This window comes from Temnothorax nylanderi, unplaced genomic scaffold (assembly GCF_030848795.1).
Source record: "Temnothorax nylanderi isolate EJ_2023f unplaced genomic scaffold, tnyl_v1.0 TNYL_tig0028_pilon, whole genome shotgun sequence".
Classification (NCBI taxonomy): domain Eukaryota; kingdom Metazoa; phylum Arthropoda; class Insecta; order Hymenoptera; family Formicidae; genus Temnothorax; species Temnothorax nylanderi.
The window spans coordinates 1,133,056-1,160,030 of record NW_027249090.1 but is presented as its reverse complement, the minus strand read 5'-3'; the positions used below and the strand labels follow the sequence as shown (position 1 = coordinate 1,160,030).

Below are 26,975 nucleotides of genomic sequence, written 5' to 3'. Positions count from 1 at the left end.
AAATACCCACGTAATCGACTTAAGTCTCGTACCAAATTAAATAAAGCGAGAATTTCGAATCGCATGATTTCAATCGTGCATGCGGCCTTGGGAAAGAGACGGTTAATTTCAGATAGAAATCGATACACATATTAAATCATATAAGAGGAAGGTAAGAGGATAATCATGAATTTCACACGGGCAAACCTTACGGTATCTGCAATCCAATAATATCGACTTTTTTCTTAATTTTACATATGGGAGACTTACGTCTACACCGCATGTATGCTTAGTGAATATTTCATGAAATATCTATTAGATATCCAATCTTTTATTCAGATTTACAGATATTAATTAAATATTGACAGTTATATCGCTGCTAAAGAGATATTTTACATAAAAATATGACAATTCATCGTGCAAGAATAGATTGAAGTTGTAGAACAACCCTTCATTTTGTACGAAGCTTTGTTTTCAAGAAAACACGTCACCGAAATATCATTATTTTTCATTAAAGAAACAAAATTAGTCAAGTAAAATATATAATATTATATATTAATTATTATGTATATCATGTACTGCTACTTCTCTTAAATTCTGTAGTATTAATCAGTCAGCAAGTTTTATTATCTAATTTTGATTTATCAAACACATATGTTTCAAATAAAACACCTTTTTGCATAATCAAATATGTAATAAAAAGGGAGGCTGCAATATTCAAAGTGATAACAGCACCATATCCAAAAAGGTCAACCGTGAGCCCGAGCTCATGCCCACGCAAAAGAAATATCACGAGTTTTTCATAAAATACTATGCAAAACAAAAAATGTTTATATTCCGTTTATTATGTAAACGTGACATATTTACATTTCCACACCAATTGACTCACTGCAATTGCATATGAAGTACATTATTATCAGATAACAACAATAGGCCATAAATAGCATTCGAATATATCTTTCTGCCTTCGATGGCCGAGATGACTGCGGAGTCGGGGAAACGCGTCCGTCGAACGCGAGACTCGAGGGGGCGACCGGCCTGGTAACTCCGGAGGTAACTTTAAGTCATCGCCTCGGTCACCAACTCGGTCCAACTCGAGGGCCGTGGACCACTTGGACACACGGTCTCGTCGCGCGACGTAACCGCGCACCGAAGCCGGATGCGCGCGCTCAACCTCCGCACGCCGTCGCCGTCGCGACGCCAACCCCCACCTCGGCGACGACGACGCTGCCGTTCTTCGTCGGCAGAGACGACGTCCGCTTTCGTTCGCGAACTCAGTTCCGTACGCGCGACGAGCCGCAGCCGAGCTGACCACGGACGCCTCTCGTCCACATCCGCCTGTCGGTCAGTCACAGGGGACGACGCGAGCCGGTGACGATGACGAGCCGTCTATGACGGTGTCGGGTGGCATCGCGATGAAGGCCCGACCGTACCGCCGATGATCCATTCGCGAGCACGACGACGGGGAAAACGCCCTCTGCCTTCGCGGCGCGTTCCCTGCCTGACCTGACCTTTCGCTGGAGACAGAAAGAGAAAGAGCGAGAGAAAGGGGTGAGAAGGAGAGGGAGGGAGGGAGAGACAGAGGGAGAGACAGAGAGAGAGAGAGAGAGAGAGAACGAGAGAGAGGAGTCGAACGCAGGGGACTCGTGCTCGTGCGAACGCAGGACGTATAGCACGCGGGACAACATAGTGCCTATTGTGCGAGACCGCCCGTTAACTCGGTTATACCTTCGCGGAGCGCCATCGCCATCGTCGCGGCTCGGCGACATGGAGAACGCGGGGAATCGGAGCGGTGCCGTCGAGATGTCGCGGAAGATCTCCGAGACATGAAGAGAGCGCGACCGAGGGTGGGTATTTGTCAGTTCCAAAGAATAGACACGTTTCAGGGAGATTTCGTCGACATCGTGACGAGGGTGCAGGACAAAATGCTTGCGTGTTCGAGTGGAAACGTGTCGCTCACGAGGGTATCCCTTCGGGATACTGTGGAGAGGGAGGGAAGCGCGAACACGCGCCAACCCCACGAGTGCTCGGAACGTGAATGCGTTTAAACCCTCGGGGGCTTAGAGTCTTTGTGAATTATCTCGTTCGGACCGATAACGCGTATCCGTTTGCGGATCCTGCTGCGGATTGCAAACCCGTTCGCCCGTTCGGCGCTCGATCGTTCACGTCACTACCGGGCGCTCGTTGAACCAGTCGATTCGCCTGACCTACTCCACAATTTTTAGTATTCGTTCAGGTTCTCATTGATTTCTCGAATCGCCCGTGTCTTCCTTCCGATCGGTGCCCCCTCGCCAACCGGCTCGACCGCGAGTTCGGCATTTTCGCCGAGTGCGGCGAACGGTGCTCGCGGGATCCCACCCCCTCGTATTCTCGCTCCGTGCGCGTCGGAATATCCGCGGAAGCGAAAGCCGAAACGTGGAGCGGCGGAGAGCCGCGGGTGGTAATGTCGACGAGCATACGGGGCGCAATATCGGCCTTTCGTGCACGCAGACTATCGATTCTCGCGGCGACAAGGGGCCGGCCGACGCCGCCTGACGCCGCCACCGCCACCGTCACCGTCGTTTCCCGACGACGCTAATTTGTACCTCGGGCCATGGACAAAGCGAGCCCCGTTAGGCTCGCCCGCCCGTAAGAACGGAAACGCGCCCTCGAGCTCGCCTCGCCGGTCGATCGTCCGAAACGCCGCGGCTCTCCGCTCGTGCACGTGCGAAAATACGTGCGGATGACGTCACGGGAATGCGCCCCGACCTCGGAGATTCGATCGGATTTCGCCGTTGTTAGACGTTTCCCGCCGCCGCGTCCCCACCGCCGTCGCTGCCGTTACCGCTGCCGCTGCCGCTGCCGTTGCCGTTGCCGGCTGGCGCGATCGGGGTTGATTTAGAATCGCGTCCATGCGCGCTAATTCGAGGGACTCAGGCACGTCGACCTCGCTCGACGACGACGACGAGATCCGCATCGGCCTGATAGCGGCACGGCAGGGTCTGAATGGTCCGATGTGTATCTTTGTGTCTGGCAGGTGGTCGACGTGACGCATCTCCGAGCGCGTGATTTGATAATCGGACAGCACGGACTCGTCAGGGACAGAGCGAGCCACATTGTTAGCCTTTATAACTGTTCCAACTTTGCACAGTCGGCATACAAAGCGACAGCGGGATTGAAAAACCGATACACCTGTCCCTTTGATTTCACGCGGTGCTTTCTTTATACAGTTCCGCTTTTTACGCGGTGTATAAAAGATTACACGGGCAAACGTTTCAGAGTACGGATCACCTCGATGGAACGTTTTTTCAAACTTGGCTATTTTGGGTGACCGCGGAATCTAAATGTACGTGAAAATGTACGCTGCTTTTAAATCGAAAAGCGGATGGATCTAATTTTAATAATTTCCTCTTCTACGTGAATAATAATTATGTTCCCTTTATAGCTTAAAATTATAATTTGTGGACGTTTATCATTATAGAATCTAAAGCTTTTTGTTTGTTCTCTGGTGTTAATTGACGCGTTGTTTTTCTTTAATTACGCGCTAAAGAATGATGTAAAAATGTTTGTCCTTTTAAATTGGATTTAAAAGTAAATATTATTTTTTGCTAGAACTGAAATATTATCCTTTTATATTACAACACGTTCAGCGAGTTTATCGATGTATCAGGCGCATAATTGGTAGATGCAAATGTATTTGTGTCAAGGGAAGGTTATTTAAATATGTCCTGCCCGCGACGCTTGCATTAACTTAACAAAAAATAATCAGTCCGGAAACCTGACGAACGCGAACGCGTTCACATGAGTGAGACTACTACGTGAAATACGACAAGTGTTTTAACAATTTGTAACTTGAAATTTTTTAAATTCTGTTTAATTCTTCGGGATTACATATATTTTGATATATCTCGTGTACTTTAATCGCAACTGCGCAATTTTTGCGTTCCATAACGACAGCTTTGATGTGCCATATTCCTGGCAGAAATTATTTTTCTCACCGTTGCATTTCCTGTTCGCTGCATCGTGAACGCGAGATGAAAAAGTTGGATGAATACAGTCCTCCCAGAGATACGGGAGGATTTAAAGAGCCGGAGCAATTCTAACGCTAGTATTTGTGGAGCATATTTCTAAATGATATGATACTGATGTACAAGGGACTTTTGATTAAATGCAAAATGTGTCACGATTATCGTGACAGCAATGTTAAATGGAGCGGCTTTCGTATTCCGATTTGCGCGGCCGACGTCGGTCTTTGAAACGCAGGATTTGAAGCAGCAATGACATTGTGACACTTTCCGCCGACTACGCCGTGTAATCCAAATGAGATTACGGGGATGTCAAAGCAACCGATCGGTAAAACCGGGGTGATATATTACGATAAAATCATTACGCGTAGAATGCTTCGCTTGATCCTTTTAGGCACTATCCGCACATGTGAACGGACGTGATTTTAACGCGACGGAATAAGATAAACTGCACACTTTACATCTCGAATCTGAATTGAACTGCGCAGTCGGATATCATTGCGTAAATCCCAACAAAATGTTGATTAGCTATTCGCGATTCAACGTGGCGGAAACGCGAATCGTCCGCGTTCAATAAATAAAACTCTTTTGAGCGTACGCGTTTTATTCTATAAATTATGTTACATGCTCCAAACAAGATTTAAATTAAGATCGATTGGTTCAAAGTTAATTTCCCTTTAAATAAGTTAATTTTCAGTTTACAAGGGTGTAAATTGCATCAACCTTGATTGAGCTTTAGAAAGGTTAATCGGATAAAATCGATAAGGTCTTCGCGATGGGGAAACGGCAGTTTTCCATCCAATTTTAGATCACGCGACGAAAGCGCTAATTGTTCGCAGATCGCATGGGTTTCTTTAAGTCGGGGCCGGCGGTAGCAGAGCCGTGATCAAAATGAACTTGATAAACATGGACGCGGAGAACCGCGTGGTCCTGAACGTGGGCGGAATCCGGCACGAGACGTACAAGGCGACCCTGAAGAAGATCCCGGCGACGAGGCTCTCGAGGCTGACCGAGGCCCTCGCCAACTACGACCCGATCCTCAATGAGTACTTCTTCGACAGACACCCGGGTGTCTTCGCCCAGGTACTCAACTACTATCGCACCGGGAAGCTGCACTACCCCACGGATGTATGCGGCCCGCTTTTCGAGGAAGAGCTCGATTTCTGGGGGCTCGACTCGAATCAGGTCGAGCCCTGCTGCTGGATGACCTACACGCAGGTATATCGTGAATAATCTGTCTGACTCGTGCACGTGCCTAATCACGCCTAAGCGTGGCTGCACGCAAAATCAGCGAAAACGGAGACGCGTAAATTTATGTGTAATGTGTGTGACGTACAGTACGTTATATACAGATACAAAGATTAAAGTATGCAGGATGGAAATAACCGGTAAATCTTCCCAGCGTGTTTAATAGATCAAAATGACGAACGGAAATAGATTTGTGATGTATGTAATCTCTTTGGTTTGGAATAATTTCCAAATATGCTGGGAAAATTTGTCGGTGATTTATCATATTGTCAGAAAGTATACTGTATATCTTTTATTAGCTCACAAATTTGCACAATATTAACATCTTTTCACCAAAGTGCCTTTAAATATTACTGCTTTCTATTTAAAAAATGGCAGTTAATTCTAATTTTATTTCTAGAATCTACTTACAATTAGTAAAAAGTGTGTGATTTTACATGATATATTTTATTTAAATTAATTCCATTAGAAGACCATACTATAAGATCATTTATTCAATAATATCCCTAAAATAATAGAAAAAAATCGTTCAATAATAAAGAAACGTAACAAAAAATAAATATTAAGTATTAGTGAAAGAACCCATCTTCTTCTATATATCTTCTCTTCATTTATCACTTAATTTTTAAAGATTGATAAAAAATGAGGAAATGCATAATCTAATAGTGGTTTAAAAGGGTATACTGTTAGCAAATAGAATCTGAAAACTAGTTTGGATAGAGCGATGTGGGATAGTCTCAAGTCTCGAGTAAACGTACATTCAACGTACGTACGTCGGACGAATCCGCTGGTAAGGCTGATCAAAGCCGAGCAGATTTCTTTATCGCTCACGCGAAGCGGCACACAACGGCTCGCGTATGCTTTTCACGCGCGCTTTATCTGTCCCAAGGCAAAGCACAAAAGAAAGCACACTCGAGAAAGAGTTTCGCAGGTACGAATAACAATCGTTGTTGCATCTGTCTCTCTTCCCACCCTCTTCGCCCCGACGCCCTTGCAGCACCGGGATACGCAGGAAACGCTGACGGTCCTCGACAGGTTGGACCTCGACACCGAGAAGCCCACCGAGGAGGAACTGGCCAGGAAATTTGGTTTCGAGGAGGCATACTACGAGGGAACCCTCACGTGGTGGCAGAAGCTCAAGCCTCAGATGTGGTCACTTTTCGATGAACCCTACTCCTCCGTCGCAGCTAAGGTATATACGATTTGAGTTTGACGTATGCCACCATTAAGCAAATAATTATGATACTAATTGAAATATTAATTTGTGCGAAAAATCATTAAACACTTCTTGAAAGTACAAAAAAATATTTTTTTTCTATTTATTTTCATTTTCGATAAATTTTAAATAATGTACACATCTATATCATATATATATTTATGTATGTCATAAAAAGTTTTTTGCAATTATGAACATCAACCAATATTTTACTTTACTAGTACATAATATTTGTTACTTTGTCGCCATAAAAAGTCTTTTGTATAACACTTACGAGTCGTTCGTATCTCTGGATTTTTCAGGTAATCAGTATAGTCTCCGTTTTCTTCATCTGCGTTTCGATACTTTCGTTCTGCTTAAAAACCCATCCGGATATGCGAGTGCCGATGATCGTGAATCGTTCGCTAAAGATGGACAACACGTCGAATTGGTCGGTGGACAAGATTCGCACTAATGCCCACGATGTCTTCTTTTACATCGAATGTATCTGTAACGCCTGGTTCACTTTTGAGTTCTTGATACGTATCACCGCGAGCCCGAACCGTTGCGACTTCATCAAGAGCTCGGTGAACCTGATCGACATGGTCGCGACCCTGAGTTTCTACGTCGACCTGGCGTTACAGCGGTTCGCGGCCCACCTGGAGAACGCCGACATCCTCGAGTTCTTGAGCATCATACGCATAATGAGACTGTTCAAGCTGACACGTCATTCCTCGGGCCTGAAGATCCTGATACAGACCTTTCGCGCCTCGGCGAAGGAGCTCACGTTGCTGGTGTTCTTCCTCGTCCTCGGCATTGTCATCTTCGCCAGCCTCGTGTACTACGCGGAGCGCACCCAGTACAACCCGAAGAACGACTTCAAGAGTATACCCCTTGGTTTGTGGTGGGCCCTGGTGACGATGACGACCGTCGGTTATGGGGACATGGTGCCGAAAACTTATATCGGGATGTTCGTCGGCGCGCTCTGCGCGCTGGCCGGTGTCCTCACGATCGCCCTGCCGGTGCCCGTGATCGTTAGCAACTTTGCGATGTATTACAGTCACACGCAGGCGCGAGCCAAGCTACCGAAGAAGAGACGCCGTGTATTGCCGGTCGAACAGCTACGCGCAGTGAGGGCACCCGGCGCGCCGCCCGGCGTGCCCGGCGGGCCCGGGACCGTCGGGCCCCCAGGCTGCGGCCAGCAAATGTCGCACATGCAGTCCAGCGGGGGCGCGATCACCACTGGACCCCACGGCCTCGGCATAGGCCAAACACCCGGCGTCGGATGCACTGGCGGCGGCCAAGGACCGCAGAACCGAAGAATGAACGCCATTAAGACGAATCATCCGAAGGATCCATTCGCCACGAAAACAGGTAACTCGAAGGCGTTCAGTCATTGAGGTGTTTTGCACGATTCGTGAGCTCGACTTTTACTTAACTCATTAGTCTACCTGGTACACAATGGGAAGGTACATGGGGTACACATCAGAGAAAGATTAGAATACCTATAGTTTGTTATTGGCACACAATTTAACTCTTTAAACTCTAGCTTGAGAATTCTCTTTTACGTACAGGCCACTTATAATTCTGACCAATTTAACAAGTTTAACTGTGAAAAATTAATTCGATAAATAACTGAATTCGGAACACGCTCGTTTATAGATTATCGTATTCATTTCCACTGAGTTTCATACCTTACCCTTATTCACGAAAGACTTAATCACGCGATGAACTTTACTTGGACTCTTAGATAACTTATCTGAAAGCTTAAGGCAAAGTTGATCTTACTGATTGTTTTAAAATTTGTATCAATCGTTATTCGCGTACGGATTGCACGTTTGCAACGTCGTTACGCGGGCTGAATGAAGACAAACGGCAGATCATAGAAAGTTACAATTTATGAAATGCTATTTGTGCAAATTCGTTTTCCATCTATATCTAAATAATCTTGTATATATTCTGACAAGTTTAAATTTTGCGTGTTTAATACTTATGCCGTGCACGAGACATGAAATGAAACGTTGCAGTAGAACGTGCATACAGTCGTACTTGCATACGCGTTTAGCATATAATTAACAACATACATATACGAACAGGTATAAAACAAAGCGCGAGACTCAGGCACTATATGACTAAATATCAGTTTACTCAGTTTAATGTGCTCCACTTAATTTCCATTTTACGTGAAAATCGCGTACAACCAGAAATCAAAATGATAACGAGGTATTACAAACGCACAATAGTAATGCTTACGATAATGTCATTTAACGTAAGAGGGAGATTTCAATATTTTTGAAATATTACACGGCGTGCAACGAAAAACAAATTATTGGCATAAATGATACGGGGCCGTTTTGAGTCGCGACGCGCGTCAGAAGATCGAGAAAAAACGACAAACTCGACAGAATTAGCCGAGTTCGCGATTTCGCGATTTCGTGACTCTTAAGCGTCGACCGAACCGGCCAATCTCTAGTGTCTCTTTTTCTTTTTTTTTCTCGTATGGTGGGTTGCAGAGGAAGACCGGAGGAATTGTAACCTACGAACCAACGGGACCAAGAGAGCCGGAGGTTTGGATTAACCATTTGCGGTCGTAGCGTGCTCAGACGTGGGTATCTCTCACAACTGGTCGGAATTATTTTGGAAGCGAATGACGCGGCGTGTACACACACCTATAATCAAAGATTGTCCTGTAAAATCCCGTAAATTTCCGTTTAGGCATGCTTTGGCAAGGGAAAAGAAATATGTAAAAAATGACACCTCGCTTCATCGAAGCATCACGGCTTCCGTTGCCCATTTTCAACGGCTAGGCAAAAATAAACACTGCCGGCGAAGCGTGGCGGCTGAGACTCCCTGTGACGTATGTAACCGGAACCGGTAAAAAATTCTTGCGGCGGCTATCACCGGATACACGACCGCAAAGGGTATATCTATTATTTATCTGAAATGTAGAATTAATAGGAGAAACGGAAGATAAAACTCTCGAGCTCTGCCCCTCCCGAGAGAAAGAATTTCGCCCGTCCGCCGGAATGCCCCGCTCGACGGTTGTACCCTCCGTTTCAATATCTTAATTCTATATTCCGAATATTATACATATACCGTCGGGACGAAGAGGTGAATGCGAAAGAATCTCTCGGCGGTTATACCACGAGCCATCTATTGATATAAATAAGCAAATTGTGTAGAAAGTCAAGGAGAACTTGTGTAGCAAGTAGAGAAACTTTCCTCCTTCCTTCGCTTCATAATTTGTATTTTTTAATATTCATAAAAGAGATAATACATTTCATCGATAGCAAATAAATGAATCGATGTATTGACACTATATCGTTCATGATCGAAGAATCTTCTCGACAAATTCTAGATTGTTTTTTCCTTCGTGCTTTGATATAGTGAACACTAAGATTTATAATTTCCGCTAGAGAAATTGTATGTTTTTATAATTTATCGTACCATTCGCGCTTTCTTCTTAAATATTTGCTACAAAAATTACCGTGATCTCTTTTCTTAGCTGTGTTTCTTAGCTGAACGATATCGCGCTTAAGTAATTTCAGCTAAATATTATTACGAGTATGATTTAGGCGGATTTTTTTATATAGAGACGCAATAATGTCTTCAATATTAATATTTCTATCCGCTTTTTCTTCTTCATTTTTCGCAAATTTTGTCTTTAATTTCGTCTCGTTCCGAGTACGGCGATTAATAAGCAAGTGTAAAACGAAAATATCCCACAAGAGTGCAGCCGAATGTCTTATACCGTCCACCAGACCACCGTGTTTGTGACTCACATAAACATCGCATCACCCATTGCTTCTAAATTTAAGATAGTTGGTGATCTAAGGTACATTGTGGCAAAGGATACGCTGCGCACAGTAGAAACGGGGACGTAAACTTTATTACCTTTGAAGCTATATACGTTTCCATTGTCGATATCATCATCCGGTCTATACACATTACCTCGATTAGGGAGGAAAAAAATCGATTACTCATTGTGGAAGAACCTCGTCCTATCTTCCAGCGATCGTCTATATCGCGCGCCTACATTATTTCTATCGTTAGTGCCATTCTTGTGGAAACTCGTGTAAACGGTAAATCGAATAAGCGACAGTGGAAATTGCATCCCTGCATTGCAGCTCGTTTTATATAGCGAAAGAGATAACCGATAGATGCACCGTATCTTTTTGGTACACCTCCATTATAGATTTTCACCCCCGTGAACTGTACAAATGACTTGTTTGTTCACTGCACGTTTAGCCGTCGGATGTGTTTTTGCCCCCTATACGATCCTACGATACGCGTTCTCACCGCATATTTAGCGATAAATGTGGCTGTCTGGTTCCCTCATCACCTGTCGATTAATTTTTGACACTGTACACGGACTTTATATCAGACAAAATTCGGAATCACGCAGCCACTGTTCGGCGTATACCGTAATGCGGCGCTAAATGAGTGGTGAAAATGTGGACACGATGGACCTCGTTATTGACATTTGAGAATCTCGATTTGCGAATCGGACTGCCACTTTTAGTGGTAAATGCGGTGAGGGTGCGGACCTATATCACTTTTGCGCACCGTGGATATCGCCGGGACCAATCCATGAGCTCCTCCCTCCCTCCCTCCCTCCCTCCCTCCCTCCCCTCCCCCCCCGCAGTATTCGAGATATCGTTTGTAATATCAGTAGGAAAGAACAGCTCCCTCTGTTCTTGTCCCTCGTGCGCGGAGTTATAATAATGCAGCCTCCTCCGATAGCAGCGAAGGGAAGAGCATCCTCTTTCCGCGTTATACATATATCTGTTGTGCCTGGGAACAGGGGGTAGAAGGAAGTGCAGGAAGGGACGACAAAAGCATATCATATAGGCACATGTGCGATCGAGTGTACGGATCTCGCGAACAGTCGGCGGACGCTCTATAGACAATCGTCGCTTCTTCGACAAAATTAATCGTAATTAGGCGTTTTAGTCTTTTTTTTTCTTTTTTTTTTCGGGTGACTCGATACATGGGACAGCCGTTCTCTCTTGGACCAAAATTGCGATTGGTTGATTACATCTTATAAATTTAATAACGACCATATCTAAACGGGTTATTGTGTTTTTTATTTCACTTGATTCGTGCACATTTCGACATAACACCAAAATAAGTCATAATCAATATTAACATGTTAATGAGACTGTAAATTAAAGAAAGAATCTTTTAAGGAATTTTAGCTAAGTTAATATTACCCTGTGTGCATTGCAAATTTGATTAAACCCCAAGTATTTTGATTTACTCGAGTAATATTGGATAATGCAGTAGTCTATCCGCATAGAATAAATAGCTGTATTATTGACATATGTTACAATCCTGATATTTTATTGCGCACAATCGTAACGCTGTTTCTATACACTAAAATGCGTACGTATATATTTACTTCTGTAATTAAGTTTTGTACGGCGGTTATCAAACATTTTCCTTATCCTTTTGGCTTCGCAAATCTTGTTCTTTAATATTCATCTGCTTAAAATGCAGTGATGACATTAGTTGATAAGATCATTTTTTAATTAAGAAATGCACGCGCGATTTTCTACGCGTGCCATTTTACAATAAATAAATTACTGCCCGATGTATACATTTGCATGTAACTTTTAAGTTTCTTAAGCTACACATTAAATCTGTTTATGGTAGCCATCAGAAAGAGAGACGATTGACGTGTCGTTGAAGGAAGAAATTAATCAAATAACGACGAAATGGATGTCCCGTCGCGCAAAATGATGTGATTGCATTCGCAGAAAAAACTATGTATACAGCGTATGTTACAAGAAAAAAAGCATATTTAGACGGATGATAAAAATTATTCATATTATTAAAAGCGGTTATTACTGATAGATATGGAAATTGAACGAATAATAAATTCAGCATGCAAATTAGGCTAATGTGAAAACTTGGCAGCAAATTAACATTTAAATGGCTCCGCGGAGATCAAGTTGATACAGACATTTAATTAAACTATGAGAATTTTCAAGCCCTTTTTACATTTCCACGCAAATAGAAAATTTTGTTTTCTTTGCACAGATGTGACTATGGTTAAATAATAATATTTAGAAAACGTTACTTTATGAAGCGTATAGCCTTCTCAGTATTTTAATTTTAAACATGCCAGAATAATTAAGGTTTAATATCTTGAATATGAATATGAATATGAATATGAATATAAATTTGTAAAAGTTGTAAAAGCTGTAAAAGCTATAATTTTAAATTTAATGAACCAGTAAAATTTCATGTTTTTCTAAATTATTTTATGTACACAGTTTGATAATTTATATTTCTATGTTTTTTATAAATAATCGCTATTACGAAAAATTATATTATTTACGTAAATAAATAATAATTTCTTCTTCTTCTTCTTCTTCTTCTTCTTCTTCTTAGCAGTTCAATCATGTCTGATACCTGATCTTCTGATATTTAAATCTTTTTTTGGTTAATTCAACTGTTTGTTATAAAAGAAACGCATACAAACACATCACGAGTAAACTTTCATTTTTCGCATGAAACATAAAAATCCAAAAAAAGTTTCCAACATCCCAAACCGGAGATATTCGCGCGTTACACTTTTCACGAAATCGAATACGCGTACATCACCCCCGTCGGTTATGCCTAATAAGGTGTATGAATAATTTGTCGGTGGAAAACCGTTTTCTGCATTTGCCCTCATTTATGTGCGGTGCTATCGGCTTGAGTTTGCTCGCTGCTCACAATTGCCCCGATTCTTTGTGCCTTAAAGACTGGAAGACTTTCATACCCAGGGTTGCATCGACTATGCATCGACTGTGTTATCGTCTTTACCACTTTGTCATTAGGGACTGTACACGGTCTATGCTGTGGTCGTGCTGTCCACGCAGTTGTTATGTTGAAACAACTCTGAGAAAGAGATGTACAGGAAAATTAATACCTGCGCAACCCTCGACAATGAACAAGTCGAAATATATTGTCGGATCATATTGCATTGTATTAGCGGCGATTTTTGTGATATTAGTGAATCCGAATCAGATTTTTTAACGCGCATTTTCTAACTCTTCTCTTTCTCTCTATATATATTATATAATTTAAAAGCTATATCCAAAACATATATACTTGTATTTATAAAAGAAAATTAGATAAATCGTAGAAACCAACTTAGAGATAATTTTGAAAATATCTAAATTTTAATGCATAGAGAGTGTAGAATGTATTCGGTAGCTTTTATTCGGTCACTTTGCGCCCACCTATCCCATATACGTAAAAGCGACAGGACGGAATTACACCAAAAAACGTGCGTCTCTCAAAATCACCTTTGAAACGGGGAGCAATAGGACGATCCACGTGTAAATTGAGACAGGTGCAAATGGGTGTTTGCATATTATTTAAATGGAAATAACACGTACGCCTACAATTTCCTGTGACACACAGCACCGCGCGGGTACAGACCCGCCGGTTATGCAGCCCTGTAAGTGGAAGCCAGCCATAATTCGACCCTGACTAGACTATATCCCGTATCGGCGATATGAGTACGTCCACGCACACATATACGTTATATTTCACGGAATGCTCGCATGCATGTTGCAATATTCAAATGCTGTTGACTCGAAATAAGAGAGCGGGATAGCGGAGGCGCGCGCGGAGCCTCTTACGTTTAGATCGATGCCGATGCCGGAGAACGTCCTTTCTTTCCTCCGCGGCGCAACCTGGAGAAACGGGAACCGCTTGAATTCAACGCGCGCGTACACCCCGTAGACCCGCGAAAACGCTGTTCTGAGCCGTACCGTATAACGTTCAGCCGACACTTTCGGCCCTTCTCCGTGACGAACGGTCTCGAACCAATAAGTCCGACGTGATGTTTTTTCTGTAAATTGTCCGATGCAGAGCAGTTTGCGCCGAATTTTTGCGGGAACATATTTCAAAAAGGGAAGCAATGCCGTTCGATCCGAAGTACCGAATGCGAACTTCGTCTTACCGAACGGACAATAAGGCTGAGAGTTAAGGTGAAGTCGAGTGAAGCAGAATGTAGAGTGATACGAACGACGTCTCTTCTTCGTTAAAAAAAACGATAATCGTGCGTAGAGTCATCGATCAATTTAGGAGTCACTGTCTCGTTTCTCCTATCTTAAATGACCCAGCAAAACGACCAGAAATGGCGAGGGGAAGGGGGAAGGAGAAAAAAAAGAAGAAAATGCATATCGGCGGCGGGTACAATGAGCACGCGCGCACAACAAGTTTTTAAGGGGAGAAAGCGAGTGTGTGTGTGTGTGTGTGTGTGTGTGTGTGTGTGTGTGTGTGTGTGTGTGTGTGTGTGTGTGTGTGTGTGTGTGTGTGTGTGTGTGTGTGCAGACTCCGTATGTATGTGCGAGCCGCACACATTGTCGCTCTAGTGCTGCACCATTGGTAGCGACGTCTTATGGTACCTACTCTTTTCGCGTCGGCCAGTAACGTTAGCATAATTTACAGTAATGTACGTTTGCCGCTTGCGGTTTTATATCCATTCGCGTTTCGCCTTCCTTGCTTTACGTTGACCGTGGGATGTGCCGGATAGCCAGACTCTTTCTTTTCCCCCCTCGCGATATCGTCCTGATTCTTCCCGACGCGGACGCACGCAATCCTCGACTTTTACATCGAGCGTCCCGCTTTAAGGCCCTCGACCCACAGGGCAGGGGCTTATGATAACGCGACGCGCTAACGTCACGGACTAGTCGAAATTAATTATCCATTAATTGATTATCCATTTGCTGGCTCATTACAAACGCGTTAACTTTATCCTCGCCGTGTTGACTTACGTGTTGTTACTTTCCATTAATTCTGTGCCAATTTGACTCGAAATGAAAACGCTTTTGCCTCGCGTTGTCACGAAATGTTTGGAAATCGATCGCGATCCGAAAAGAAAAATCTGGCAATCCTGATCGACTCCGGGGCTCTCGTTGCCTTTTCCGTAAGCGTTTTCCGTTGGGTTCCGCTGTGTCCGCTTTCAGGATCAAGGGTGGAAGTCCAGATTTTCTAATACCAGATTTTCTAATACGTAGAATTCGGTTAATTAATAGCAGAATGTGCAGGTTGCGCGGGTACAAATTCAATCGCGTCCAGATTGTTTCTGGATGCGAGTTGGATGTCAGTTGAGTAATTAGTAAATTTGAATAGCCGTAGAAGTTTCGAATAGCCGAACGGACACTCCGGATATACGACAACTTCTCGGATTGTTCGATAACTCTCTCGCTACACGAATATTAGAATAAAAAAAGTTCTTGTATCGAGGAGAAGAAGAGAAAGAGAAACTTTCGTATTACGTGAATAAGTTTTTCAAACGCTCGGGGAAACTTATCGGGGAGATTACCGAGCATCCGAAATCGTCGGATTTGCCTCAGCTTGAGCAGAACTCGAATCTTTTATCGGATATTCGAGGCAATACCTCTGGATTCAATATCGCCACTCGTGTATAGCACTGTCAACTGTCATTTACTTGAGTCTCGCGTTACCTGCGCACACCGTAAGCATCACGAATTGTACAGTGCTCCGTTGTATCGCTCGACGATGTAAATACAACGACGAACGTCCGACAGTTCTTCGGGAACACGTAGCTCAATCGGATGCGGTGGGGTGCTTAATCGATTTGAAGACAAATCCATTTGATTCCCGTACATAACGAAATTATCACGTTGAATATTTTCAGCGAATACACATCATTTATCATACGTGACGCATTTTGACGTGACAGCCGTCAAATGAGAATACTCGATATGTCTCGTTCGAGGAAGGAATAAATTCTTTTTTTTTTCTTTGCGTTGCGTATTATTTATTTAAACTTAACTTCTGCGTGAATTTACTCCAAGTATATGGCCTCAGCACTTCGTGGGTTAAATGCCCCACGGACATCCGAAATTATATCGATAGAATATTTAGGACAGAAACGTGTGTGCCCCCCGCACCAAGTGACCGTACACAGAGACACGCGTAATCACGTACATATTTGCATACACGTTCGTCGCGATCACCGCCCTCTCTTACGCTACTTAACAGCTCTTTTGACTTCGTAGGTAGATACGTATGATTTCTCGAATTGTACGACAGCGACGTCGCCGACGACGACGACATCGAAGTAACCGCTGCAGTTCCATCACTGTCGTCGAATTGTCTCCATTACATTACCGCTAGGTTTTCTTATCGTTATCATTATGAATTACGAATTATAATTATTATACACGACGTATAAATATATGCGAAATAGCTTGTATAAAAGAAAGACTAACGCGATCTTGATCTTCTTTGGAGGCAAGATGACGAAGCGCACGTTTTCTTCTAGGGAGAGCAATTCGAGGTGATGTTGTCATCGTCGACATTATTGTATTAACGACATTATAATTTATTCTTGTAACGTCATTATCGTTAACGCTAACGATTGCCGTGATTGCCGTCGGCGCCTTTCGCAGTGAAAACTACCATCATACATTATATATAGATAAGCGTTTGCCGCTAATCTCGTGTTCGAGGAACCTCGACGGAGAGACCGGTGCCCCGTGATTAACACACTGCGTATGGTAGCCGATGACCATGGCGGGTAATCGAATAAGAGAAAAAAAAGCGGGACACAAAGGCGAATTATACATATATATATATATATATATATAATATATCTATCACTATATCGAGAGTTGTGCGCTGCGTTTACGATTTAAGCTAGTTCATTTGTAAATAAAAACTATTTGACTCTTTGACTTTTTTTGTCGTATTAATTGACTTTACAGCACCGATACTTCCACCCCGGTCCAATCCCATAATTCCCATCCCGTAAATCCCGCATCCCTCAGTCTAAACCGAACGAGGGAAATCCGCAAAATCTCCTTTATTCTGTTCGAAAATATTTTCCTATATTTGCGCTGCGAGAGCGACGTCGCCACAGAAACAATGCTACAGAAACAGTTGCCGCAGACAGTACAGATGCAAGTCGATTCCTTCTTCCGTTCGACAGTAACGTTTTCTCCACATTAATAGGTCGTCTAGCTTTGCGCGTTCTGCTTTGCGCTTTATGCGTCTTGCGGAGAGTAAGGATATAATTATAACGCTCAGGCTACACAAGCTAACTGCTGGTACGTGAGACACATGCCGGCATTGTCTTCCAGCGTACCATCCATATTAGTACTCGGACCGAACGCCACCCTTATACGAAAGGGGGTAGTCCAGATCTCGACCCGGCAGTTACCCTCCGCATCGAGTTCGTTTTGGCTGCACAGCGAACTGCCGCAACGCTCCAGATTGCAGATACCTGCCATATTGTTTCCTGGCTGAAACAGAAATTTATTTGCCACTGCAATATATTTTATATATTAAACATGGATATCGGTTCCGTCTTCCGTGAAAGGGTACTAAATATACTAATTTTTAATCTTTCAGTTTTCAAATTATCACGTAAATCTAGTCTAAACATTTTTAGGAATAATTAATTTTGCAACAGATGCAAGGCGTCACATTTATATTTAGTCATCATATACGAATTCTTTCGTGGAAAATAAAATACAAAAGTCCGATCGATGCACTAATGCCGTAAAACTCTTGATCAACTTAGTAAAACTCTTGTTTAGGGAACCGAAAGCACCTTTAACCTTTGACCTTATCCTTCACATATATATTTTATAAAGATCATCCTTCCGAGTAACCTCCAAAAACTTTTAGCCGCTCGTTATTTATAAAAAAGTAATTAATGAAAAAAGTTTGAAAACTAAAACAGTTATTCTCAGTCTGAAAGACATAAATGACTGATACGTATGTGAAAATAGTACATGTATGAGCAGGAGAGTGGATCCGCCCCGGGCCTTACCTTAAACTCACTCTATATTACTGTGACCTTACCTTTTCGGCGACTCTTATGAATTATTTCTTAATATCAAGTTATTTCTTAATATTTCTTAACTTTCTTAAAATGATTCCACATGGGTTTTTAACTTTCCACGCGAAGCGAGGTCTATCATTGTACGGTTTCAAATGGATTTCTATAAATATCTCCCTAAAACTTTCTATAAATATGACCCTAAAACTTTCCACACAAACCGTGCAATAATAAACCTCGTTATAAAAAATTTGTAAGTATATTTTTTGGCGGGGAGGGGAAGGCAAAGCCCAAGAATATACTTACAAATTTTTTATAACAAGGTTTATTGGTGTATGGTTCACGCATGTATGTAAATACCTTTTTAAATGTCATAAAATTACGTTATATTGATTAAATTTATTTTGTTAATGACTTTTTAATAGACAACGAGCAACGGCTAAAACTTTTGAAAGTTACTCAGGAAGGTGACTTCTAATATATGTGAAGGACAAGATCATTGAAGATACCTCCCCTAAACAGGAGTTTTACCGATACGTCTTCTGTGCAGTAATTATAGTTAAGAAATAATTAATTTTAAACACGACGTACTGTAATAAATTCCTCAAAATCGCAAGGAATGAGTATCCTATCCCTGCATCGTCTCCCGATGAAAGGCATCGAATTCGTGTTGGAGGTAAAAACCATTTCCTGTTCGGGTGATCCCGCTCCCGATCCCTCAAGGACGTCCAAACTGGTGTCGGAACTGTTTGCAGGAGCGACGTTTAGATTGTCAGCGGAGGCGTTTCCGCTATTCGTAGCGATCATTGCGGGGACCGCATTATTGGTCGTATTGGACATATCTTGAGACCTATTGGGACCTATCCGAAAAGAGTCTCGCGTGCAGGGCTGATATGCGATACCGCACATGTCCCTCTCCTGACGAACGCATAATAGGTAATCGCGTTCGGCGAGGTATCTGCCGTTCGGGAGGTAATTGAATGTCCTCAGCGTGCCGTTCGGCGAGTGAAAGTATTGGAGACATCCGACTGGCGCACGTTGCTCGAAACCCAGCTGCACCACCCGCATCTCCCACATTCGTGGCTGCAGCTCGCTTGGCAGCCGGAAGTTTAAAGTGATTGGTTCGTTGCCTTCGCCCACGTCCACGTATACTGTCGAGATATAGAGCACAGCCCGTGCTATTTAAATTGCTCGGAAAACGTGCACGTGCCCCAAGGTGTCCCGCGCGTCCACAGATCGAATATTTTAACACTACAGATTCGCGGTACTAACTGCAATTAGCTCGTGAAATAATTGGTACGAGCGGTACTCACCGTGTTGCCCGCTGTTCCATCCACACAGTTCGAGAGACGTCCTGTTATTGTTAATTACCATAACATCTCCGTCGCACACGCCGGTCGCAGCATTTGGCTGACCCTAAAACATTTTTCAGTTCTACGTACCCTACGTGGCTGGCCTTAAAACTTTTTCAGTTTCTCTTATCTGCTTTTCATTACTTCTGCGACATAGACTAATCGCTAATTCAAATAAATTTACGATTGTGTGTTTCCCCCCCCCCCTCTCTCATCATTTACAAAATATTTGTATGTTTTATTTATGTTAAAAATGTAAAAATATATACGGGGTGCAAAATCGTAATACAAGCGAGAACAAGGTGATTTCTCGTGTCAAAATAAGTCGAAATTGTTTCGTAGTGTCGTTTTCGAAATAAACGATTTTGAAAATATATCAAGTACACGTGCACTTGACTATGTCTCGACTAACGGATCTTGCTATAGAGATCTTGCTTAGTCGAGACATAGTCAAGCGCACGTGTACTTGATAGATTTTTAAAATCGTTCATTTCGAAAACAAAACTTCGTACGAAAAAAAATTATTCTACAATTTCGACTTATTTTGGCACGAGAAATCACTTTGTTCTCGCTTGTACTACGATTTTGCATCGATCCTGTATAATATAAATACTAAAATATACTATTTTTCTTCTTGATTACTTGATCGCGTTTTCTTTCCTTTCCTCTTCCCTTCTCCCTCTCTTATCATTCTTTCCTTCCCCCTCTTTTATCATTTACAAATTTATTTGTAACAAAATTGATTTGGTGTTAAACACTAGCGTATTTATATATATATATATGAGAAACGACTATTTCTCAAATTTGTAATACTGATTTGTATCCTGAATAGTATCCAGAAAATAACGTTGCCAGGGTCTTTTGAAGAAAAGATCTAGCGCTTCATTCGCACGTCATATTAGTATCGACATTGTCTTGACAACTCGTGGAATATTAGATATACTAAACAGCACTCGGGAATCGACAGTTGCAACTAGCCCCCGTTCCCATCTACTCCCAGTAGATAACACCCTATGTATAATAATAAGACATCCCTGAGACTTACAATGTTGAAATGGACGAAGTCGATCCTCAACTGGCTGACCTCCGTATCGATCTTCCGTACAACCACCGAGCAGTTCATAGGCCGGTCGATGATGTTGGGAAAACCAGGACTGGTCACGTAGGTCAGATTATTTTGCACTTCATTGTCGCAGCTTGCCGTGACTGTAAACCATATTAATTGCTGACACAGTTAACGAAATACTTGCGCCGACCGTGGGACGTTTGCGTTTCGTACGCTTCGGAATATTTAATTATAGCTGTAAGAACACACGATATCGATATGTAGGCCTCGCGCACGATTCCGCAGGATTTTTAATTTCCACATTTATATACCGACCCAAACGAGATCGAACGCGGAATAACGCGTTCACCGTTAACCTCATTAAAATATCATTCACGACAGTTACGGATTATGGATATCCGTAGAGGATTATATCCATAATGGACGAATGCACGATTAATGAATCTCGCGTTTAAAGCTACCGACGTTGAGACATTTAAAGCTCGAGCTAATATGCTCTGTTAGCCTTCTAAAGTTAAGTGGGAAATCAGACACCTGAGTTGGCCTGAAGAATATTCAAACTTTTATACTTCGCATCCCCCTTTCCCTATTATATACGCTAAATTAACTTTACGCTCTGCAACGTCTTTCTAAAATGCATTAATTTTTTACACAGTTCGATCTATGTATGTACGTAAGGAAAAGCGCGAATGCAAGGGTATACGCGGATTATGACATCGTCGCTATTAATTGCACTATGAATAGCCTGTTAGGTTTTCGCCGAAATTTCCTGTTTGAAAATCACGTCCGCGCGGATGGATTAAATGCGAATGCCAGACATTCTAAACACTTTTGCGAGGTATCCACCGTGGGCGGCGCCGGCCGTGCGATATTCTCACGAACAGCCTCCGGCTTCGATAACGAGTCCTCATTCAGGCATTCAGTGACCGTTTTAGAATCTCAGGACGCGCTATTCAACGGGCCCGCGCCGGCCAGAAGAGGCGCCCGTTGCCTTCGCATGTAGATCTTACTTCCTCCCTGCCTTCGCGGCGCGGGGAAACAACTTGGTGAGCGATATAAAAAATGTATGAGCGGTTGTGTGTGATGTCGCCGTTGCAGGCAATGTGCATTCAGCGATTCAATGAAAAGCGCGCAAAGAGCGAGAGATAGGTAGATAGCTTTTGATCCGAGGGGCTCGCGAACACACGTTTACCATATACGTGTCGTATATATTTGCGTATGCGTGCACAAACACACGTACGCGCACCTGTATACAATACGGGATCTCACTTGTGTGGGTAAACACGGTATGGAATATCTCAGAGTCTGCGATCTTAATTCTAATTAAGATTCTTTCACAAACTTGCAATTGATGATTTTCTTCCACTTTTGCGTTGCAACTTTTAGGCATTTAAATTAAACGTTAAATTTTATGATGAAACGAGAACGCGGACAAGCGGTCAAAGTTCGCTCCAATAAATCACGTAGATCGACAGACTTCTTAGACAGGATATATATATATATTTTTTTTTAATGCTGTCGTAATTCGCCGCTCATTACATAATTGCCGTTCTAATCCCGTAAAACTGCGGAGAGCTATTTATATATCTAAAGGTCACGTCCATGTCTTTGACCATGAGAGCATTAGAAATTTATTTTGTTCGTGTTACAGTTCTCGTAAATCCGCCCGTAAAAGCGCATATGCATCATCTTCCTTTCGTAACAGATATCAAATTTCGCGATATTAAGCTGCGGGGAATGATGCATCCGGCGATATATGTATACGCCGACAGCAAAACTCGGACTTGCAAGATGCGCCGAAGGAGCGTGCACGGACAGCGAGAAGTGGTATTCGGGAAATCGGTCAAGAATCCGTACGTACGGTATGGCCCTGTTTTCGACTGTGCAATAGCCATGTTACCGTGGTGGAAAAAGCGAATGGACGCGGACCGAGTAAAAAGCAACAAGGAGCGATATTGGACCGAGAGACTTAATAAAACAGAGACGGAGAAGGTGGAACGGTCGCGGGCTAGCAAATAAGAACATTTCCGCGCTACATGAGACGTAAATTTTAGGTAGCGGCATAAAATAAGGTGAACACGCTCGTTGTAATAAAAATTTAATCGCCATCGGGATGTGCCTGAAAATGATGCTGTAAAATTTCCGCGTATTTTAGCTTCATTTAAATTATCTTATCTCCTCACAAAGAAAATTAACATTGTTAGCCGCATAATAGAGCCATAATCCGAGGAAATTTTTTTTTTTTCAAGTGACCCAATATTAAATTCTTCAGAAATAAGTCAGATCCGCGCTAAATTTACTCTCCGCTATACGGCCATAAAGTATCCTGTCATAATCGCCGTTAATGTACATAAATGGTACATTACTTAACGAATTTCCAGCCGTTGCCTTCCCTTAATGAGAATTTAATACGGCGGTCAACTACAAAGTTATTAAGTCCAACGTCGAAAATTCACGCGGATGTGTGTGTGGTGTCCACCTTTCGGCAGGTTTCAAATAGATTTTGCGAAATGTGAAATTTAGCTTAAGTTTCCCGAGAAATTTATTGCTGGAGAGATAAGTACGTATACGTGGCCACACGCGTGTGTCCATAAAATATAAAAATTCATAATGTAACGCGTTTAGAGAAGATACACGACTCCCACAGTTAAATTACACATGGCAGCGATACATCGCGATATTTGCAATGACCTTTGGAGGACGGTATGCTCGGTCACGCTCGATAATATTTGCGAATTGTTTAAAAGCGACGTAAACAAGTATAGGAGACAGTGCAACGCTCGTGATCGCGCGTCGAAAGGCAATTAAATAACTGTACAGCCTGGCCTTCAAGTTCTTCCTCGTGCGAGCTCTCGAGTAAGCGTACCGTTTCCTCCTTTTTTTTTCCTTTCCTTCTTCAAGTGCTCCCTTTCACGCTATCGAGGAGAGCGTGCTGCTTAAGATCGTCTCGGAGCTACACCCGGCTATCTCGATACCGTTAAACTTCGCAGAAAAGCGCGAAGCTAATCGATTCGGCGTCGAATCGGTAACGCGACAATAAAATCACGCACTTGCACAAATGCATTTTTAGAATGTTAAAAATAAACGCGCGCAACCCCTAACTAGAAATATATCTTCCGCTTTATTTTTGGACGACGTTAAACGACGCAATGTCGCAGCATGAGAGAGATAACGATACGAAGAAGAAAAATACGATCAATTAGTTATTTTTTATTAAATATAAAAAAAATGTTTTATAGACGCGTACTTGAAGTCAAAGATTTTTCTGCGCGTGAAAAAACAAATAGATATAGAAAAATAATATAATATCTTCGTGATTATATCGGGAATTAGGAACATTTAAGATAGGACGCGGCATCAAAAAGAGATCACGCTCCTTGCGATCAGAATGCATTGGCGCTCCTGTAGGTACCCCCAGGGGTAGGTCTCGCGATATCGCCTTACGATGACGTGCGTGACAAGTTATATTCACGTACGGTATGACAGGGTATACTCACATATGCAGCACACGCCGAAACCGAGCGCGCACGGTCCGTGAGATTGCCCGCGCTGAATGCGGCATTCATATGTGTTCATGCATATTCCCTGACGTCGTTTGTCCTCGGACAGGCACTCTTCCTCGACCGGAACGGGAAAGAAGTTCAGCACTGCGGATAAACGCGGAACGAGTCAAGTAAACTGGGAAAAATTCCCTCGCCCGTTCTCCGACACATGTCACTTTCCGGATCGTTTCGTTTGCCGTGCAACAAATTACAAGAGTGTAAAATAAATGCATGATAGATAAATTGGTTACGCGAGGTAATCCGGCGAAAATTCGGTGACATGAACTTTTAGCAGAATAATAAGAGCCTACGTTCGCCTTTACTTTTTTTTTGCGAGAGACGATGATATAAGTTAGTGATGTTCTACTAAACACTGTTTTAATTGATTGACTGCGTTAAATTCTGATAGACGTAAATCAAGTTATAATTTACTAATTTTAATACGCTAGTCTTATTTGATTATCCTAGATTATAATGAATTATATAGGGCACTAATTACCGCGCCTGGCTCTTATTGCCAAATTTATCAATGTTATTTAAGAATAATAGGAATTTATTTGCAGTCCGCCTAGCGTCCCTTTTCATTTCATTTAAATGCCAACATTACGTTTTACATTTACGTTCGACTTCTCGGAGAAGTTTCCGACAAAAATTGAACTTTGCTGTTTTAATAATTTTTACTTAATTCCTTAGGGAATGAATTCAAATCGACGCGCAGCGAGCAATCAATTAAATTTAGAAGCGAAAAACGGCACGCGGCACGTGCTTTGACCGGCGAAGAACAAAAGTAATTTTCGAGAATAAAAATGCCGTCAAGAACTGATAAATAGTATTTGCACAGTTATTTGTTGGACAATTGTATTATACAATTTATCATCCGTTATATATGCACCATTCAATACGCGGAAAACACGTTCGGAGAAGTACCTTTGCAAAATTCGTAAAACTGCCTACGCGCTGCAAGGAGAAGCGCGTTTATTCTTTCATTTACGTCGCTCTCAAATCAGGAAACAAACGCGACGGCAAGCCAAGAATGCAAAGGACGTGGAAATTTTCTTGGCAAAATTTTCCTCAATTTTTCTCAGCTTAAGGGAGGAAGGCAAAACGTCGGTGTGTCAGCGTTAGTTTACGTCGTTTACGATATTCGAAATACGTATGCGATCGCCATCGCGGCAGTGGGGTCGCGTACACACATTTGAATTATTAAAAAATTCGTTACCGAGGACTCTATATACGCGTTCCTCCCTTTTTCAATTTCTTCACGTCATTCGCAATGTTACACTCGCGACGTATACTCACCCCGGGAAAATCGAGTCACGTCACGTTCGAGGAGCTCGTTAGACGGCGGCTTATCCGCCGCACGATTCGACCAGAGATTCAATCCTAAGAGCGACCATTGGTGCGTGATCTCCGGCGAGGTGAGTAGCACGCTAACGCTACTTAGCGTGCGCGAAACAGAGCACCATCTCCCCACCGGCGGTAACGATGCTCCAGCTACCGTGGCGATACACAAGATAAATATCCCATGGTAGCGTGATGGCATAATCGCGCCTTTCGGAGATCACCGATACTCGCGAAGACGCATTCCAAAGCGATGGTCAGCGCGCGCGAAGTCGCAAGGGCACACATCCGCGCTGACACCGAAGAACGAGGTAGCCGACTCAGCCGACTGACCGTCAATGGGACCACGCGGACGTGTCGGGCCCACGCATCTCAGGGCCTCTCCTGCCACCGGCCACGATATCCCCGCACGAGAGCTCCAATACCTTTTTCGTATGTAGGTCGAATTTTTATTGACGTGACAGAAAATATACGTGTCACGACGGCTACCAATAAACGTGCTTCAATGCAAATATTTCGGATCTTTTATAAGTCATTTATAAGAATTTTTTATAAATATCTCTTTATTTTTCATAAATTCTTTACATCTTAAATATTAAAAGATGAAATTTAAACTAGTACCTTGAGTTGAATAACATTTTATTTTTAACTACCATGTGTGTCGAAATTTATTATTTTAACACAAAACAGTAACACAAAATTTTAACATTATAACTTCATTGGTTTAGTTAAATTAATTGAGTTAAATATATTGAGTACTTAGCAGCAGTGGCGCCCTATAGGAATAGTTCAAAATGACTTAAATTGAGTATAATGAATTTATACACGAGAAAGGATGAAGAAAAGAAGCTTTAATAATAAAAGAGTAATAATAAAATTAAACCTAAGAGAATAGAAATAAATATAAATGATGATACCATAAACAATATGTTGGGGCAACAATATGTTGGTACCTCACCATTTGTATTGCAATAAAGATTATTGTTATTATTATTATAAATCAAATTAAAGGAATATATCTTCCAATTTAATTTTCATCATTTTATCTCAATGACAATAAATGAGATATTATTTGTTCCTATAAAGATAAAAGTATCTTGTAATTATATAAATAAGTGATCATTTTATTAAACATATGTATATATTTTTACAATAATTTTTACAATTTCTTGATTCTATTATATTTAACAGCCAATAAAATCCTTTTCTATAAATCTTTTAATACACAAATCGCATGAAACGTAATCCAATTTTATTAAAATTTGTATTATTTATTATAATCTCATTTTCGTTAATTAATTACAATAATACTTTTTGATTTTAATGAATATTGAATTTAAAAATTAATTACCAAAGTATTGAAAAATTTAAAATCACAACGAAAAACATCTCAATTTCTTACAGAAAGATATAACTTCATAAATTTACTAGAA

General features: G+C 42.1%; 2 protein-coding genes across 3 annotated transcripts; one reads left to right on the top strand and one right to left on the bottom strand.

The window, feature by feature from the left end:
• Positions 1–855: 855 nt before the first annotated feature.
• Positions 856–17,132, top strand: LOC139770296 (potassium voltage-gated channel protein Shaw). Of its 2 annotated transcripts, XM_071702172.1 has the most exons (6): positions 856–1,826; positions 4,823–5,201; positions 6,229–6,423; positions 6,750–7,800; positions 8,940–9,031; positions 16,455–17,132. In XM_071702172.1, the coding sequence occupies exons 2-5, from the start codon at positions 4,875–4,877 to the stop codon at positions 9,002–9,004; spliced, it is 1,638 nt and encodes a 545-aa protein (XP_071558273.1). In that variant the 5' UTR covers positions 856–1,826; positions 4,823–4,874; the 3' UTR covers positions 9,005–9,031; positions 16,455–17,132. The 2 variants fall into 2 exon arrangements, with proteins under 2 accessions (XP_071558273.1, XP_071558274.1); XM_071702173.1 differs by lacking the exon at positions 8,940–9,031 and having other exon boundaries at positions 863–1,826.
• On the bottom strand, positions 16,183–26,055 carry LOC139770297 (uncharacterized). The gene is made up of 6 exons (XM_071702174.1): positions 25,501–26,055; positions 24,157–24,306; positions 20,639–20,799; positions 19,555–19,657; positions 18,833–19,392; positions 16,183–17,699 (listed from the first exon to the last, which is right to left on the bottom strand). Exons 1-6 carry the CDS (start codon positions 25,742–25,744, stop codon positions 17,481–17,483), a joined length of 1,437 nt encoding a protein of 478 aa, XP_071558275.1. The 5' UTR covers positions 25,745–26,055; the 3' UTR covers positions 16,183–17,480.
• Between the last annotated feature and the right edge of the window lie 920 nt (positions 26,056–26,975).